At 46.2% G+C, this 18,481-nt stretch overlaps 2 protein-coding genes across 2 annotated transcripts in view; one reads left to right on the top strand and one right to left on the bottom strand.

Annotated features, from left to right (window-relative positions):
• Positions 1–181: 181 nt before the first annotated feature.
• On the bottom strand, positions 182–5,977 carry ORC6 (origin recognition complex subunit 6). The gene is made up of 7 exons (XM_033069947.1): positions 5,901–5,977; positions 5,309–5,438; positions 4,390–4,553; positions 3,211–3,300; positions 2,317–2,429; positions 1,058–1,129; positions 182–750 (listed from the first exon to the last, which is right to left on the bottom strand). The coding sequence occupies exons 1-7, from the start codon at positions 5,963–5,965 to the stop codon at positions 584–586; spliced, it is 801 nt and encodes a 266-aa protein (XP_032925838.1). The 5' UTR covers positions 5,966–5,977; the 3' UTR covers positions 182–583.
• A 117-nt stretch (positions 5,978–6,094) lies between these two features.
• VPS35 (VPS35 retromer complex component) overlaps positions 6,095–18,481 on the top strand; it is a 25,227-nt gene continuing 12,840 nt past the window's right edge. The window contains exons 1-6 of the mRNA XM_033069411.2: positions 6,095–6,163; positions 12,949–13,047; positions 15,500–15,596; positions 15,866–15,989; positions 17,347–17,529; positions 17,848–18,061. Of these exons, the coding sequence (XP_032925302.1) occupies positions 6,161–6,163; positions 12,949–13,047; positions 15,500–15,596; positions 15,866–15,989; positions 17,347–17,529; positions 17,848–18,061 (720 nt within the window). The 5' untranslated portion in view covers positions 6,095–6,160. The remainder of the gene's footprint in view (positions 6,164–12,948; positions 13,048–15,499; positions 15,597–15,865; positions 15,990–17,346; positions 17,530–17,847; positions 18,062–18,481) is intronic.

Raw genomic sequence — 18,481 nt, 5'->3', positions numbered from 1 at the left:
TCTTAAGGCACATGCATCTCCTCCATGTTTTTTATTTTGCATTCCAAGTACCTGTGCCAAGAACATGATGTCATAATACAAAGTTTTTTCCTTCCAGTACTTTTATTGTTTCTTGGAATATTCGGGACCCTTTACAAAAGCACAAAAGATTGCATGTCCATACACATGAAAATAAGTCAAATTCATTGGCTAAACAATATTTATTTAAAAAAACCAAAAAAATACAAAAATAAGGCTTTATTTCTCTGCTGGCTTTGCAGTTTAACAAGGCACTGTTAGTCTCCTTCCTCCTACTGCACTGACTGCTTCCAGCCAGGGGCCTGAGGGCCTGTAACTTGTAACTTATCTACACTTAAAGTAGTATTAGAGTGTTACCTGCTTCTTGCAGCCAGAGAATGAAGCTATTCTACCCCTACTGCCACAGCCTGGAGAGCAGTCACATACATTTCCTGTAAAATCCCATCACTCTGTGGTGTCATTTATTAAAAATAATGTTCTTCAATACTTAAAACCTAAATAAAATGCCAGGCAGCCATCACTCATATGCTACTGGATCTCTTGTTAGAGCAGATGAGAGTCAAAATTAAGAGCAAGCAGCAGTTACATTACTGGGTGGCATTACAGAGTCAGTACTCCTTGTCTCTTGTGCCTTAGCAGCGTTTTCCAGGATTTTCTTTTTCCATTCTTCATAGTCCTGATTTGTTTCAGTCTTTGGCCGTTTACATGGCATGTCCTCATCCTCTTCAGAGCCTATAAGGAAACAAGAAAGCTCATGAGAGGCCATCGTGGGCAGCATGCTGCTGGGGATAGCAGGCAGTGAGCAAACGTACAGACACCAGGAGGGGGCTGCAGCTGCCCTTCCTTCTACTGGGACTACTCAGTGGAAACTCCACTGTGCTGCTGCCAGGCTATTTGTGCTTCCACAAGGGTTTGCAGGACTGAGAACTGCTGTGAGCTGGAGCATCATGGCCCATCACACAACTAAAACACTGAGCAGCAAGAAAGCTCAGAACTAGTCCAGGGAGGTGATTTTCACTCACAGCTAAATACAACTTACCATCTTCCTGCTCACACTGCTCCAGGATGCTCTTCAAGCTGTCAGGTGTCTCTGCAGCCACTGGAACATCTTCTAAAAAAACAAGTAAGCTGCCTTTGAATGGTATTTGGGGCTCCAAGGGTGGCTTTAATGTAATTCTTTGACAGCAGTGCCACCTTCCACAAGTACTACTGTCCAGTCAGAGCAGTTCTCTGGTCCAGACTGATGCTCAAACTCTGTAAGAGGTGCTAGCACTTCAAGTATGGCATGGACTGACTTCCATCTTCATTGCCCTAAACCACACTGCCCCCCTTCTAGGTCACTCAGGCAGGATTATCAATTATTTCTTTCCCTTCTATTCCATTCTCACAAATTTTACAGATAGGCAGGGGGATGTCCAGGTATAGAGATGCACACTCTTCCCTGAATTCTTATAGAAATTCCTAGTTGTCCTTAGATGCTTTAGTGCTGGAGTAATGTTTGAGATTTTATAGGGCGCATGCCTAGGAGAAAGTAGCAGCTTTTGGGTTAGATTCAGGAAGCATGTTCCAGAAAACATCAGGGTATGAAGACATAGTGAGAGAGTATAACTTTCAGTGGGAAAGTAAGAAATGAAAGCTTGGGAAAGGAAAAAGGAGAAGGAGGAAGCAGCAGAAATACAAGGACATTAGGGCACATGATGTATTTCAGGATTTCTCCCCCACAAAAAGCAGCAGAGAGAGCTGCATGCTCAACAATGGGCAGGAAATCTTCCTGACACCTGCCCAATGTATGAGGAGGAGTGGTGCCAGGGAATGGCTGAGTTGGTACTAGAACAGCAAGGCTTATGCTTGTTAATCTTGCAGTGGGGGAAAGGAAACACAGGACTGAGTCAGCCTGAGGAAGATGTTTGTGGAAATTTGTGAGTCAGGTTGCCATGTTAACAGGATGCAGAAACCAGGCAAGAGGGAGGAATCCAAGATAGGTCAGGTAGTATGGGAGAAGCAAGGAATAAATTGCAGCAGCAGAGCCTGTAAAGAGCACTGAGCATTTGAGAAGAGAGGAAAATATTATTTTTGTCCTTGCCACTTCTTCCCTATTTTTGTCCTTGCTAAGCTATTGCAGAAACAAGGACTCTGAGTGGAACAGACTGCAGGAAACATGTTGGAATGGATGGGCAGATTTGGCTGAAAGGGGACAGCTGACAGTGATCAGACTGAAATCACCAGTGGAACAGGATGAGGCACTGTGAGGCCATGGGATGGGTGTGCTGTCTTACAGGGACAAAGCCAAAAACTTACTGCTGAGTTGCTGGCTTATCTTCTCCAGCTGATTGCACAGCCGGTCAAATATTGCTTTTTTCACTCCAGATGTAGCCAACATTTTAGTTTTGTCCACTTTTAGCTTCAAACACCTACAAGAGAAAGTTATCTCTGTACAAAGCAAGACTCCAGCAACTATCACTTAGGTGAGGTCGTAACCACTGTACCAACACTGCCTGTTAGAATGAGGAAGCCAGACCTGACTTTCTGTCTCACCTATCCTTGTCTCACTCAGAAACAAATCTGCTTTAGAAACAGACCCCTACACTACTCAGTCAATATAGCTCAACTGAAACTCGGGGTGAGTTCAACTTACATAAGGAATTGTTTTAGGAAAAGGTAACTTTTCAGATTTTCAGTGAACCAGGACAAAATGCCACTACCACAAAAAGCTGAATGTGACTCTGTGTCAAGAGAGCCCTGGTCAGGAGCTGTACAACTACACAGCACCTGTACTGCTGAGTAAGACTGTCACGTGGTTCATGCTGAGGGAAAAGATCTTTGCATACAAGCAAATTCTTCCCCAGTGCTGGCTGAGTCACACACCTCTCTTAGCTGACATGGACCTACAGCTATCAGAGCCATCTCCCAAATGCTACAGCACCCTCAAGATGTGATGGTGCAGCTCTTGGGGTTTTTCCCTTCTTGCACCTTGAGCAGTATTTCACCAAAAGCCACGTAAGTTCTTCCTTTGCGCAGCGCATGCTGAAGCCTTCACTGTGAGGAAAGGCCTGGTTTGCTCCAACTGTCTCCCTTTGCAGGAGCAGGGCAGCAGGATATGCTGAGCAAGACCCTGAATGAAAGAGCTGCTGGCAGTGGCTGCTGTCTCAGCAGGCATTTCAGCCTGTAGAAGGTCTCCCAGGCCACACTCACCTGCAGGCAGTGCACAGTGCAGCTGTTAGAAACAGGGGTTTGGAGAAATCCAGGTCTGCTCGCTGTGCTTCAGAGAGGCTGCCTTCGTACCTGGGGAACAGCAAGGGATAACTGGACAGTGCACTTGCCTCACATGAAGCTCTCAAATCCATCTGTCACATGGCACTCTGACCTTGAACAGGTCTGTTGGACCTGGGCCTCTGCAACCCAATCAAGCAGAAACAGCTGCTACTAGCTGAGAGAAGCAACACAGATGAGGGAAAGAAGGGGCTGGGATGACCTCCTCTTCTGGAATTAGAAGGGTTTAAAATGGGGGATCTGGATCAAGGCATGCCAGTAAAATCTACTTCCTGTGCTCCTGATCCACACAGCACTTTTAGCTCGCCCTAACATCTTAAAATCTACAGTGAGATGCTTTCCATAAATGCAACCTGCAACAGAAAGTAGCATTACAGTTTCTTTGATTCCTGGAATAGGTATGTTACAGAGAGGAAGGCTTATAGATGGAAAATGACACAGTGGATACATAGCACTGAAGAATGTCATTTTTTATTGTCCACCTGCCCTAGGCAATTTTTTTTAGTTTGTATTAAATGCCACCAAGCAAGCATAGCCTTTGTGCACGGACCTAACAGCATTTAAACATGCGCTCTCAGGGTGACAGCACTGCAGAACAGAGCTCTTCAGGGACTGCTCTGGTCAAAGCAGATGATACACAATGGAAAATTTTACTTAATTCTGTTGAATCTCCACTAAAGTGTTGTACCTATTGGTTTTACAGGTAGAGTGATGTGCATTTTAAGAGATCTGTATCCCCAAAAGGGAAGATTTATTTCTATTGAACATTACTTCTGAATTGTGCCATGATCAGCAGTTAAATGGATGACAGTGTGATGCTATGGGCAAATACAGGGATTAAGAGCCCTATATTTTTACACTATTCCCAGCTGAAAAATTCTGAGTTGGACAATGACTTGCTGGGATTCACAGAATAAATCTTTCTAACAGGTATTCTAAAAAGTGGCCCAGCTTATGGCTGGATTTTCAGTGCTAAGAACTCAACTCAGTACTCCAATCAGTAGGAGATATCTGGCCCTTCCAAACACTGAGCTCCTTACATCCCTAAAGAACAAGGAACCTTACTTGTGGTTCCCAGTGTGCCCACAAGAGCTTCCTCACCTCTGCAGGATTTCTGAAGCCATGTTCACTGCCTCTGAGCAGCAAAACTGCACAGCCAAGTCTCGCATCCCCAGCCTTTGGTTCACCTCTAGCAAACACTCCAAAGACTTCATGGAGCTCTGGTAGGTGGTCTTGCTCAAACCAGAGAGTTTGACACAATAGCTCTGTCGAGAAGACAAAGACAAGCCCCAAGAATTAATAAGATTCCTTCCTGGCATCTCAATCAGGCAACCAACACAACCATTAAATTCAGTTGTTATGTTAAGCAAATTTGTGAAATGAATAATGTATGTTTTGAGTGCACACAGAAAGATTAACCACCTAAGAATGCCACATCTTTTAGACCATTTTACTGCAAATGAGGTTTGACATTTCCATATATGACATGACCCCTTTATCACTAACAAGGTAGTGTTAGTGACAAAATTAGCAAAGTCTGGGTTGAAGACATGAGCAACACATTCATGGTGTCAGGTGCAATTAAATTCTCCTCTGCTGTAAATGGACAATCATGAATAGGTTGTACCAGGCATTATTTTGACAGCTCAGTGCTATTCACATTTACAGATGGAGGTTTACAGGTACCCCTACAGTGAGAGACTTCTTGGAGCAACTGCGCACAGTAAAAGGGACAGATCTTAAATTAATATCCTTGTTGGTGATTTATTTGTTACTACAAGAGTTGAAATGAAGCTAAAATTATACCAAAGTAAGCTCAATTTGTGAAGGGACTATGGCAGCGATCTCAATTTTCATTGTTTCAAATTGAACAGCGAAAGGTCTAACACAGCAAACTGCAGGATTTAGGGGAAAGTTAGTTATTATTTCCCATTCCTGCTCCCAACACACGCTGCAGAACAATGGTTTTGTGGAGTCAGGCAGAATGCACAAGCCAGCCAAGTCACACACTCTATCTTACTTTGTCAACTGGTTGTTTCATGAAACTCGCCGCCAGGTCCAGGCATATCACAGCACTGCTTGTCGCCGTCATTTGAGCCATTAACCCCGTGCACTTCACCTGGGACAGCCGCAGATACTCCTCAGCTTTTCTGCAAAACACCCAGAACACAAAGCCCTCGTCAAAACCGCAGCTGCAAGACAGAATGTCCGGCAGGACTCGAGCCAAGGTTCCGCAGTCCGGCTGCAGCACGGCCTTGGGGCCCGGGGCGCTGAGGGGCCCGGGGCGCTGAGGGGCCCGGGGCGCTGAGGGGCCCGGGGCGCTGAGGGGACAGCGCTGCCCTTTTCCGTGCTGATGTGCACGACAGCAGCAGCAGCAGCGGTGCCCTGCAGGCCCGGCCATGGCTGTTTCACTGAGCTGCGGCTCTGGGGCTTCCAGCACATCCACCAAGGCGGGCACGGCTGCCCGGGGATGCGGCGGCGGCTGCTGCGGTGCCGGGCACACCGCGGGGAAGAGGGGCCGGGCCCGCCCGGCCGGACCCGCTGTCCCGGGTGGGAATAGCACGGAGCCGGCTGCGGGCTCGCGGAGCGTCCAGCGGCGGGGCCGGCGGTACCTGAGCAGGGCGGGCTCGGCCAGGCCCAGCCGGGCCGCCATGGCCCGCACGACCCCGCGCTCCATCGCCTGTCCGGCCTGGCGCGCACGCAGCCCATTGGTCACCTCTGCTGCCAATCATCGCCCGCTCCGCCAATGGGCGCGCGGCGCGGCGCTTCCTCGGAGCGGACCAATGGGCGGCGCGAGGCGGCCGGGCGGGGCGGTGCGTACGGCGCAGTCACATGACGGGGCGGCGCTGGCGGGGGCGGCGGCGGCGCGACCATGGTGAGGGGCAGCGGCCGGGGGCCCGGGGCGCCCCTGCCGCGGGCGGGGCTGCGGCGGGACGGAGGGGTCCGGCGGCCGAGGGGCGGGCCCGACTTGGGCCCGGGGCTGCGCCCTGAGCGGCCACGCTGGTCCGCCGGTGCGGCGGGCCCGGCCGGGTGCGAGGCTGCAGCGGGAGCGGAGGCCGCACGGTCCGGCCCGGGCGGGGCTGAGGTGCGGGCCCGGCCCGTTGTGCCGGCGGTAACGCTGCCCGCGGCCTGTGCCGGGTCACGCCTCGCTAGGCTCGGCTCGTTTGCTCCTGGGGACGCGGGGAAGGTGGTGTTTTTACTGGGGAATCGCGGCCGTACCGCGCTTAGTTTCGCTCTCTCTTGCCGTGCTGCCCCGGTATTAAGCCCAGGCTTGTGGCATTGCCGGTTCTGTGCACGTGTGCAGAGGCTGTCCGCCTTGCAGCCTGCGCTTCAGTCTCTCCTGACCCTCCAAGACTGCTGTCGTAGGCTTCCCGAGTAAACTTCCTTTCTTTTCCGGCAGAAGAGGTGGTCGTGCATTGGTGGGCGCAGCTCCTTAGCGCTCTTTGCCGCAAATGTCGGTATTAGCGAGGTGAGGGTCAGCCTCTTCTCCCAGGCAGTCAGCAACAGGACAAGAGAGCACAGTCTTAAAATGTTCCGGAGGAGGTTCCAGTTGGACGTTTGGAGGAGTTTATTGACAAAACGGGTGATTAGACATTGGAATGGACTGCCCACGGAGGCAGTGGAGTCGCGGTCCTGGAGGTGTTTAAGGGAAGAATGGACATGGCACCGAGTGTGCCATGCTCTGGTTGACAAGGTGGTGTTCAGCCACATGCTGGACTCGATCTTTCCAACCTCATTCGTTCTGTGAAACCTGGAATTTTCACATGGAAATAATGCATACTGAGAAATACTTTTCAGTCCTCGATGAAAATAAGAGGACAATCAAGTTTCCTAATGAAACACAATTATCTTTAACGTGCCTTCAGTGGTATGCAATATTCAATAAAATTTTAAGCAGCACTTGCTGTAACCACCACAATGTGTAATTAGCTTAAATGTGGTGTGTAAGCAGCATTAGCAGTATATAGATAGTGAGGCAAAAAATAACAATGTTTTACAAAGAAGGGATTGCTCAGTTCTTAGGCTTTTGGAACAGACTTCTTAAAGTTGTATGTATGTTGATCTCAATGTCTTTGAGGCTGGGCAAAACCTGTAGTGTTACTGGAAAGAGGAATGTTAAATACTGAATTGGGTCATGAGAAATGCTAAATCTATACAGCCACTAGTTCCTGTCCCCCAAACAAATGTTTTGTGGTAGTCATTAATTCAGCAATGAAACTACTTTTCTCTGCCTGTCATTTCCATGGGAACTGGCCAGACATTTGTCTGGTCTTATGGCTTCTTTCTAAGAATAGCTGTTGTCAGGTGATTCAGAAAAAATAAAGTTACAGATGTTGAACATGGGATAATCACAGGTGTTAAGCATGGGATAATTCCCTCTACCAAATTAGACTCCCTGTGATTTCCTGTGGCTGAGCTTCGTTTAAACCTTGAAGCTGAATGCTTAAGTACCTTTAACATGACTTGTTTTAAGAGGGCTCTGGCTGCTTTTGATCATACACTGAATAAAAAGTCCATCTCTTTAATACTTAATAGCGTCCTGTGGCTTCCTATAGCAGTAAGTACCAGTTTCAACACGTGAGAAGTGCTTTAATCTCTCTGGTCTATCTCTGAGCTCCTATACTGCAACATGCAATAGAAGTTCTGCAGCCTGCAGTGTTGCAGAGAAATGCTTCCTGTATGGTATTGAATGCTTATAGTTTTTGGGTTTTTTTGGCAATTCCCTCAATATGTTACCCAGCAGTGCACTGTGCACCCAGGCTTCAGCTGTAGGCTGGCAGTGTCCTGGTCTGGTGCTGTAGCTCTGTTGGGCAGCAGTCATTTGGAATGTCTCAGCAGTGATGTGTTGGCAGGTAGTTCTGGTAACATCCAACTGGGAGGAGGCAGGAAAACCTTGGGTAAATGTCATTTGTTGTGGTATTCACTGGAGGCGTGTGAGCAAACAGAAGGAAGTGCCCTGTGGAGCAGGCTGTAAGCACATCAGTTAACAAAAGAAGAGGATTTTTGGAGATTAGATGAAAATGCACTTTGGAATGGAATGGAAGCAAAACCTTTTACTCATTATTGTGTGTCAGAATGTGAGCTTTTAGGCTTGACAAGCTCCCTTGAACTGTGCTGTTTTTCAGTACTTTGTCATTCTTGAGTACTCCAAGGTACCAGATTTTCAAGTGAAATAACACATTGGTTATTATTTTGGGCCCTCTTTAGAGCACAGCTCAGTGTCAAATACAGAACTAAAAATGAATCTCATGGAACTGAGTGTTAAACATGAGTAAATCTTACACAATAGGTGCGATGTTTGGTTTGTGTGTTCAGTAGTAATTGCTGTTTTGAGGATAGGCATGATCCAGAATGTTTGCTGCTGCAGTAATACACTTCCCTATTTTTTATCTGCAGGATAACTTGTGTTAACTGTTCTGACCAGCTGATTTCAAGCTGTTTAGGGTTTTAAAAAATCGTTTTCCAAGGCAACCTGCAGTTTAGTTTACTAGCTTTTTTTTAAAAGAAAAGCCAAAGAAAGAAAACCTGAAAGGAACAAAAGTACACAATCAAAACCCCACACCAAAAGCTAGCTTTCCTTACCCCCACTCCAAATTAATCTGCTGTGAGTTTTGACTTCCATAACTTGCATGTGGTGGCTTTTGCTAGCCCTGTGTTCAAAGCCAGTAAATGGCTTTTGTCTCCTGTGCAGAAACTGCTGGTGCAGCTGGAGGAGCGATTCCCTGGCCCTTCTCCACTGCTCACTTGCTTCCTCATTGCTTCAGAGGAAAAAATGAGTAAAGCAAAACTCTTCACATCGACTCTCCTTTTTTTTTTTTTTACAGCATTTGCAGTGTATCTAGTGTGGGTATAGTTCAGACATTTCTGAAGTTTAAATAGTTGCATAATTCCTATAAATTGCTTCTCTTGTGCTCAGGCAGGGGTTTGTACCTTAGTGTACATGGAGTTGACAAGGAAGGATATTCTGTACTGCTGCTTTTGTCCAGGGTCAAAGTATCTTCCACTTCAAAAGCTGATGTTCAAGATTGCTTTTGTAGATGGGCCTAGGGCTCCACAGCTGCTTTTTTGATAAAATTACTCTTGATAATACTATCTTATGTTACTAGGTTGGTAATTTGAACATAAACAGCTTTATTCGACATGGAATCTGACAGAACTGTGTTCTGATTCAGTGTGTGTGCCCTGCTGGATGTCTTTTGGTCTATGTTCTCTTTCCTTCATTTGCCTTTTGTCACCACAGCCTCAAACTTCAGGCGTGTGTTAGTAGGATATGTGTGTCTTGATGTGATCTTGTGTATCACTAGATAATAACCAGGGTATGTTTGGGAACCCCTGCAGTTCTAAAGCTGAAAGCAGCTTACCTTCTGAAGTTGGAAGAAAAGGGTAAGCTGATATATATTGAGACTTTGAAAAGTGAGAGTTGGAACTTGTTCTCTAGTGTTCCTGTTAAGATGTTTTCTATTCCTACAGAAGTAAAGCTGCTACAAACAGCCCCTCCAGTGACACAACTGCTCCTTTTGCTTTTGACAGCACTGTAGGTTATTTTGCTACCCATACCACTCGAAAATACTACAGTTGTCTTTTCTTCAGAAATGAAGTATAGTGCCCTTGTAGTGAAGGCATCTTTGTTTAGACTCATCACCTTCTCATACATACACAAACAAATTGAATTTTCCTCTTTCTTAATTCTCCATATCTTGGAGAGATACTGAAGAAATAAATTAATATCTTGTGTTAATATGAAAATGCTTCTGTTGATGAATTCAGTTCTTATTCCCGGTGTTGAATACAGTGTGGGACCTGGCTGTTCAAATTTAGAGCAGAAATTGAAGTATTCTGTCTTCTGTTAATACAGTCAGCTTGATGTATAACTGGCACAATGAATGAATGTATGAAACTCCAATTTTCCCCCAACTGCTGCTAAACTACAGTGGTTGAAATTTTGTAAGAAGATACAAATGTATCTGCTGAGCTCATAGCTGGTGTTATGAAAAGTGGAGTCCTGAACCTGCTGTAGCCATGATTCTCTAACCAACATGTTTGCACACCAAAAGTAAGGGAAACAATGCACATGGACTCAGCCAAATACTTCTTGGGGTTGTAGCAAAAATGTGTAGATGTTTCAGAAATATTTTGGCTTGGTGTTGCTGTTGAAAAGCCTTTTCACAGCCCTGCTTGCAGTGTTGTATGTGGCTTTAGGCTGAACCAGGTGAATGGTAATCTGTTAATCAGCTGGGCTTGTCTTACAGCTTTTTTTGGTGGTTTACAGCCTAAAGTGCTCTCCCAGCACTGTCTGGCCCTGTGAACAGCTGGGGATGGAGGAGCAGGGCTGCTGACTGTGTGAACTTAATGCCCATCAGGAGAAGGGGGCTTAGGAAGTTGTGGTCATTGTTAGCATTGCTGCCCTGTTCCTAGCTGTGCTTTAATAGAGGTTTGATGTGGTCAGAGCATATGGCATCTGGCTCAGTAGTGATTTATTTTCTCTCCAGCACTGGTATGGATTCAAGGGACTGTAGAGTGTAACCAGCATTCTGGCATTTCAGCAAGTCTGTTATGTGATGTTCTGGTATTGATTACTGCACACTAGTCCCTGCACTGTCATTTTATGTTCCTTAAAAGTCTGATCTGCCATTGAATAATTAAAGCTTAGCAATTACAGCAAACTTCTGCTGGCAGAACATACTTGTTTCACAGTTTGAGGTTGTCTAAGGGTTTGCAGCTATTGAATTACCTGGGAAATAGGATCATCTAGCCATGATTGCTGCTTTTTCCTTATGCTTAAATAATTTTTGCAAGACCTGCATACACAACACACTGATTAATTAAATATAGTGAGAGAGCTTTGTCAGAGGTGCAGTCACACTAATTAGCAGAGATGGCTTTTTCTGTTGACTAAATATACTTCTTAATTAGTTATTGTGCATAGTTGGAATGTTACTGAGGCACACAGAGTCACACAGGTGTTGGTTGGAAGGAACCTTTTTTCTCAAACCTCCTTGAATCAGGTTTGTCACCAGTGTTGGATCAGATCAGCCTTGGTTTTGTCCAGCTGGGTGATTGAGAAGCTTCAAGAGCAGAGTTTCATTAGGGTGTGATCAAGGCAAGATCAGTATTGCAGAGCATTCTGCTTTCTCTATGTGGAAAAGGATACTGGGGAGATTTCAACTGCTGAACAAGAACCCAATTAAATGTGGGAAATAACAGGGGTGGGGCATGCTGTATCACCATTAAATTGGTGTTAGGCTAGAACTTCTCTGTTTTAATGAAGGCCTCCGTCTTAATCTCAGTCCTCAACAGATACTTCTGGGGACTCCACACATGGAACATATGGGAGTTGGTACTGAAAACAGAGTTTTTAAAAACATTAGGGTGATGTAATTCATGGCCTTCCAGCTTGTTTCTGAAATGCAGTTAAAAGGAGGAGACCAGGCACCTTCTGAGCACAGTGGATGAAGGGAACAAGTATAAATAGCTGAGAATTTACTGAAGCTGAAGGCTCAGAGAGCCTGCTGTGCAAATCACTATGTGCTTGGTATTTTTCAAGACTACAGAAGATGTAGCTGAGATACCACATCAGTGCTTTTGTCTCAAGCAGTATTTCAGAGAGACAATCTGAAAACAAACTGCAAGATTGAGAGAAGTGGAGATGTTCTTTATGAGGTGTTGAAGGCTGATCCTGAACAAGAGGTGGCTGGCAGTGTTTCCTTGTAAAGCCTTAGGAGGAAGGCTGGGTGCAGGTGGGGACAGCAGTAGCGGTTCTGATCTATGTAAGTTTGGACTTCTTAGCAGATAATTCAAAGATGCTTGTAGAAACTGGTCTCATTATTCTGGTAGAGGGAGAGTGGCAGCTTTAGTAGAAAGAAGGCCTGTTACAGCTGGATTGAGGGGAAATATAAGGGTGTAAGCAATGGATTTATTCAGTATTTAAGAAAATGCAGTGTGAACCTTGGAAAGTCAAAAGATAGTGAAAGTTTCAGTTGAAGGTGTAGAATGTGCCTCTCTGAGGGGAAGCAAGAGAGTCACTCTGACAATGTGACTGGGACAAGGACACATGAAGAGTTGTTGTTTCTCTTCAGCTTTCTGATCCAATCTACAAGTAGCTTCTACCTTCTGGAATGCGCTCACTGTACTTTATCCTTTGCTTATCTGAAACTTATCCTGAATGGAATGGTGTGGCTCAGATAGCAGTTGAGAACTTGTGACTTGTGAGCACAGAAAGCATCTGTGCAGCTGCAGTGTGTGGTCTGGGCACTGCTTTGAAGCTGTGTGGACAGAAGTAATAACAGTGCTTCCTCTCAGCACAGTTGTGTGTGTCTCTGCATTCTCTTGGAGCTTTTCTTCCCAGATACTTGCACTGGATTCTTGACCTCTAAATGTTGGAAAGGAAAGGTTGGCCCTGCTCTGCCCCCATGGCATTGCTGTCCAAGTGGTGCTCACAGGCTGCCTGTAACCTCCCCACAGGTTTTTGTGGGGCAATTGAACCTTCTCCATCACATGTCACACTACTATTGCTGATAACCCTTGAGTGCTCACACTGCAGTGTCACTTGCAGTGCCACTTGCAGTGCATTCTAAATTGGGAATCCAGTTTTAGTCAAGTCATAAACAGCTTCATAAAAATAATTGAATTCTGTTTTGTCTGGTTTCTTTTTTCCTCCAGCCAACAACACAGCAATCTCCTCAGGATGAACAGGAAAAACTCCTGGATGAAGCCATTCAGGCTGTGAAGGTGCAGTCGTTCCAGATGAAGAGATGCTTGGTAAGAATGTGGCTTTAAAATGCAATGAAGCTTCTTGTATGCTAGAAATAAAGCAGTAAATCAATACCAATCTCTAGTGCTGTGAGGAAAATTAACCCTTTTTGTACCTTTGTGTCAGAGGCTTTGCCAATAAATGAGGCAGTTGCTCATTGAGAGTGAGCCTTGGGTATTCTTTGAATGTGTCATCCTGATTTTGCTCCAGTATTTGACAAGATAAGTTAAAGATGTACCTTTATAATTTACATACAGTAAATTCACGAATACAAGCCGCACTGACTATAAGCCGCATCTCTGGGTGTTGGCAAATATTTTGGTTTTTGTCCATAGATAAGCCGCACACGAATATAAGCCGCTCTGTCGTTCGCAGCGAGGACCCGCGTGCAATTATTAACAGAACGGCGGGAGGGCGGGGTTTACTGGCTGAGCTAAGGCTGTGCAGGCTCGGCCCGCTAGGGGCCGCTGACGGGGCCAGGTGGTCCAGCACGGTGCTGCAGCTCGGGGCCGGCCGCCGCTGCCCCTGGGCTCGGTCACCCCGGGTCGGCGCTGCCCCGCGGTGGCAGGCAGGGACGGAGCTTCCCCTGCTCCTACGGCAGCGGCGGCGGGCGGGGACGGAGCTTTCCCGCGCCCGTGGCGCCGGCGGCGGGCAGGGACGGAGTTTCCCCGCTCCTGCCGCGGCGGCGGCGGGCGGGGACAAAGCACCCCGTCGGCTCCCCGAGCCGCGGCAATGGCTGCGCGGGGCTCCCGTCGGCTCCCCGGGCCACAGCAATGGCGGCGCGCGCTTCCCCCCCCCTCCCCGGGCCACAGCAATGGCGGCGCGCGCTTCCCCCCCCCCCCTCCCTGGGCCGCAGCAATGGCGGCGCCGGCTTCCCCCCCACCTCCCCGGGCCGCAGCAATGGCGGCGCCGGCTTCCCCCCCCTCCCCGGGCCGCGGTAGGGGCGGCCCGGGTCCCCCCTCTCCTCCCCGGGCCGCGGTAGGGGCGGCCCGGGTCCCCCCTCTCCTCCCCGGGCCGCGGTAGGGGCGGCCCGGGTCCCCCCTCTCCTCCCCGAGCTGCAGCAATGGCGGCGCCGGGCCCCCCCCCCCCCCGTCTCTCCCCTGGGCTGTGGCAGAGGAGGAAAGAGAGCTCTCCCGCCTCTCTCCCCGCCCCCCGTTCTGCCTACACGGAGCCAGGCTCCACCCGCGGTGCAACAAAGTAGCGATTTGTAACAATCGCAAAATGCCGACTTTGCAGCTGCTCGGCTCAGCACTCTGGCAGGCACTTCTGAGGTTGTATTAGCCGCTCCTGATTATTAGCCGCATTTCCGGTTTAGGAGCAAAATCTTAGTCAAATTGGTGCGGCTTGTATTCGTGAAATTACTGTACTTGCATTTAAATAAACCTAAGATGAACTTTGTTTATGTCCACCATTCTGTTGGGTTTTTTTTTCATGTAGCCTTTTCTTGGTGTGACTGTCAGACTGACAGGATGCTGGCAAATTACCTGCTGCATAGGATCAATTTTGTAGTGATTAGCTGTAGACAGATATGTGAATTCTTCTGTGATTGGAAAACACCATGGGCTAGTGTTGTGCTGAGATTTTTTTATCTGGGAATTGTAGCCAATTCAGGCAGATTATGTGATCACACATAGCTTTCTTGGGTTTGAGAAGCCTCAGCTTTTATTTGGGGAAACTACTTAAAGTTGTAGTGAAAACTTAAATATTCCCATATGTTTTCATGTGGTTAGCCAAGCTAACTTTGTTTGCAGCCAAATGACAGTAGCAAGAAGTGTAACACCTCTTCCAGCTTTGTGCTCAGTGGAATGCTTTGGAAATCTTTAAGTAGCTGCAGCTGTGCTTTTCACTGCTATCTGTGATTAAGTGGCAGTATAAATACACTAAGTGGATCACACTAGCAATTCTTTTTGTTCTCCCTCAAAACTTACTGCTACTGCTTATGATGGGTTGCTCAAGTCTGTCTAAGTGGTAGATTAGAGGTTTGTGGTTGTATCCTGTGATGCCAGGTGATTAAATGCACCAGAAGTGTAATTTAGATGCAGACTAGTGAGGGCTGGCTTTCACTGAGGTATTTTTTGTGTGTGAAAAGGAGGGGAAGGTGATGATGGCAAGTGTTTATTGTCTGTCTCCTAGAGGTTTCTGGGAGATCTGAACAAAACAACAGACCAGATTTGGAGGAGAGGAATCCATTCTATTTTGCTTGCTGCATAGAATCTGAGTGTTGGGTGGAGATTGCTGCACAAGCAGAGTGATTTTAGATTTTTCTACCATTAGTATTGAGATTTATTTCTATAGCTCTGTCTTCAGATGCATCCTCTTATCACCTCAGGTAAAATGTTCACTTAGCATGGGTAATGTAGTATAAGCTAGATATTAAACCACTTGAGATTTTTTTTAATAGATAAAAAAATCCTGCACTTGCCTAGTGTCATTTCTAACAGACTTTTTCTTCCTCTGAAGGACAAGAACAAGCTCATGGATGCTCTGAAACATGCTTCCAACATGCTTGGGGAGCTGCGCACTTCTATGTTATCTCCAAAGAGCTATTATGAGCTCTGTATCCTTTCAAGAGGAAGCTGATAGTTGAAATGTATTTCCAATGGGTTGTTCATCTGCTGGTTTTGGTACAATGGTGTCTCATGTCAGATGTTTGTTAGCACTTTTCTCCTCATTATTCAGTGATGTGTATATACTGTTCAGAAGTACTGCCTGCTTGGGCATGTTTGTATTTGGTATAGGATCTTTCTTCCTAGGTGTGAATGAGCAAATTACTATGAAAATAAGTTATAGCCATTCTAACTTAAAATCCTTGACTATGAGACAAAGACATGGCAATTTCTGATGAGCTACACTACTTGGAAGTTTACCTGACAGATGAATTTGCCAAAGGCAGGAAAGTGGCAGACCTTTATGAGCTTGTACAGTATGCTGGAAATATCATTCCAAGACTGTAAGTGTGTGTATGTTTGTTTGCTTTTTCTTTTTTAAACTGGTGAATAGTTGTCCACCTCTGGGTTCAGCCAGCGATTGGCTTCTCAATCAGTTTACAATGGTCAGTAGTATTTCTGCCTATCTGGAGTGGATTACTGTGAAACTTCTGAGATTAGAGTGCAGGTGCAGAAGGTCAGTTCTTCCTGTCAGTGTGTTAATTTTGCACACGACCAAGATGAAAACACTTTAATCCTGGAATGAAGTTGGCTTTTGGATAAAGAGCTGGTCAGTGGCAGATAACCAAGTACCACACTCTGATCAGGGAGATTGACTGTGCATTTATTAACTGTTTCTCATACCTGAGGGTCTGGATCTTTCCTTCTCCCACACAGTAGTTGCTTCATAACCTTCTGCTTTTTTAGGGAATAAGAAGTGTGAGAAGGAAGCTGAAAGTTTGGGACTTCACTCTTAGAGTCTTTGTGTTTCTGACTAGTTTTTTTTTTTTGCAAAGTGATAACTTGCTAGAAATGATATTTGAGGGCCTGTGAGGCTTATATTTAAATATGTGACTGTTGGGCTGCAGTACCTCTTTGACATAGTCAGTTTTGGGATTTAGGTTTTGCTTGGTACTCAAGTTTGATGTTGTGTTCATGCCAGGAAGAGGCTCTGGACACACCAGGCTGCATCTTCATGCAATTTCTGGAGTTTGGCTGATGGCTACCACAGTGTCTTCACCTACAGAGGGGTAACCATCAGAGTTGTCTTTCTGCCTGCTTGTAGACTCTGGTTCTCCCTGATGCTTTCATGGAGGTCCTGTGCATGGGGCAGAGCAGCAGGCAGGGAGGGGTGAGGCCTCTATACTGAATACCTGTAGGTTCTGAGTATTGTAGTTTTTTTCTTCTAAGTTGCAGGGGAGTCCAAAAATACTGCATATCACATAGTCCTGCTGCCTGTTACCTGGTGCAGAGCTGCTGAGGAAATGAATACCAAGTCACTAGTTCCTAACCTGCTAGACTATGATGTGAGAGAGGCTTAACTACTTAACCCATCATAGGTTACTTAACTATATGTGTCAGAGCTGTTTTCCAGCTTAATGGGATGCTCTGAGAGCATTCAGAACTTTGTGAGCATTTACACATTCAGTATATCAAGCATTGTAATGAGGTCTAGTGGTTATTAAGACTTCCTGTGCTCTGTAGCAGAGGAGAACAGGAGTTGAAAGCTGATTAAATGCCCAAGATTATGGGTCTCAGGTGATAATTTTATTGCTTTTTTTGTGCTTTGGTAATCCTGCCATAATGGACAAAAGGAACTATTGCCTTTAAGTGTGATATTGTTACTTTATGATTTATTGTTTGACTCTGTGCCTTTTGCAGGTATCTGCTGATAACAGTAGGCGTTGTCTATGTCAAGTCATTTCCACAGTCCAGGAAAGATATTTTGAAAGACCTGGTGGAGATGTGCCGTGGAGTGCAGCATCCTCTTAGAGGCCTCTTTCTTAGAAACTATCTCCTGCAGTGTACCAGGAATATCTTACCAGATGAAGGCGAGCAAGCAGAGTAAGAAGGATGGGCTGTAAATTGATAAAATTACTGTTAGCAAAGCTTATTTAAGTTTTCTGTGTGACTTACTTCAGATTTGAGAGAAGTAGATATGCTAGAATTCCATAGACTTGATAGGTGTTTTGTCTGTTAAGAATTCCCTTCTAGCACTGAAGTTCCTCATAAGTGAGGATATGAACCTTTTTTATGAACCCAGAAATCTCACCCCCCATTTCCACACTTTCTAACCTTCTTAAAACTTATATGCTCACCAGTGGCTGGAAGGATGAATACCTCTGACAAGCTTTTCTCTTCTTAACCTCTTATCAATTGCAGTGAAGAAACCACTGGAGACATCAGTGACTCAATGGATTTTGTGCTGCTGAACTTTGCTGAGATGAACAAACTGTGGGTGCGAATGCAGCACCAGGGCCACAGTCGGGACAGGGAGAAGAGGGAGCGGGAGAGGCAGGAGCTGAGGATCCTCGTGGGAACAAACCTGGTTCGCCTCAGTCAGCTGGAAGGGGTTAATGTGGAGCGATACAAACAGGTGGGGTGGCTGTCCATCCTTTCTGACTTCTGCCAACGTTTTTGACTTCTAGATGGGCAACTGGAAGTGTTATAGCTTTGCTGAAAGTTCAGTAATCCCAGTGCTTCTCCAACCCTTCACCTGAGGGAAAGTTGGTAATGCTGGTATACAGTGTGTTCTCAGGCAAGGACATGATTCACACACTCTCTGTAAGTCTGTCTGTAACAGTGACCAGAAATTCTAAATCTTTCCTTTCTGATTTCTGTTTTCCTTGCGGAGTAGTGGGTTGGTCTGAGGGATGTGTACACATCCTGTGTTACAGGATACTTTCACAGGTTGTGAGGCTGTGCTTCCCTAAGCATTCAAGAGAACTGTTACTGTGTGAAATGACAGTGAGGGAAATGTATTATTTAGAAGTCTGTCCCTTGTAAGTTCTACAGT

Source organism: Catharus ustulatus, chromosome 11 (assembly GCF_009819885.2).
Source record: "Catharus ustulatus isolate bCatUst1 chromosome 11, bCatUst1.pri.v2, whole genome shotgun sequence".
In the NCBI taxonomy this organism is placed as follows: Eukaryota; Metazoa; Chordata; class Aves; order Passeriformes; family Turdidae; genus Catharus; species Catharus ustulatus.
The sequence above is the reverse complement of the archived record's forward strand: the minus strand, read 5'-3'. Positions and strand labels throughout refer to the sequence as shown.

Excerpts from the sequence above, each read along its gene's own strand:
- ORC6 (XM_033069947.1), bottom strand. The coding sequence starts at position 5,965 with ATGGAGCGCGGGGTCGTGCGGGCCATGGCGGCCCGGCTGGGCCTGGCC. Across the intron at positions 2,430-3,210 it reads GCACTGTGCACTGCCTGCAG|GTGTTTGAAGCTAAAAGTGG; the intron begins GTGAGTGTGGCC and ends TTTCTCTTGTAG. Across the intron at positions 1,130-2,316 it reads GATAAGCCAGCAACTCAGCA|AAGATGTTCCAGTGGCTGCA; the intron begins GTAAGTTTTTGG and ends TTGTTTTTTTAG.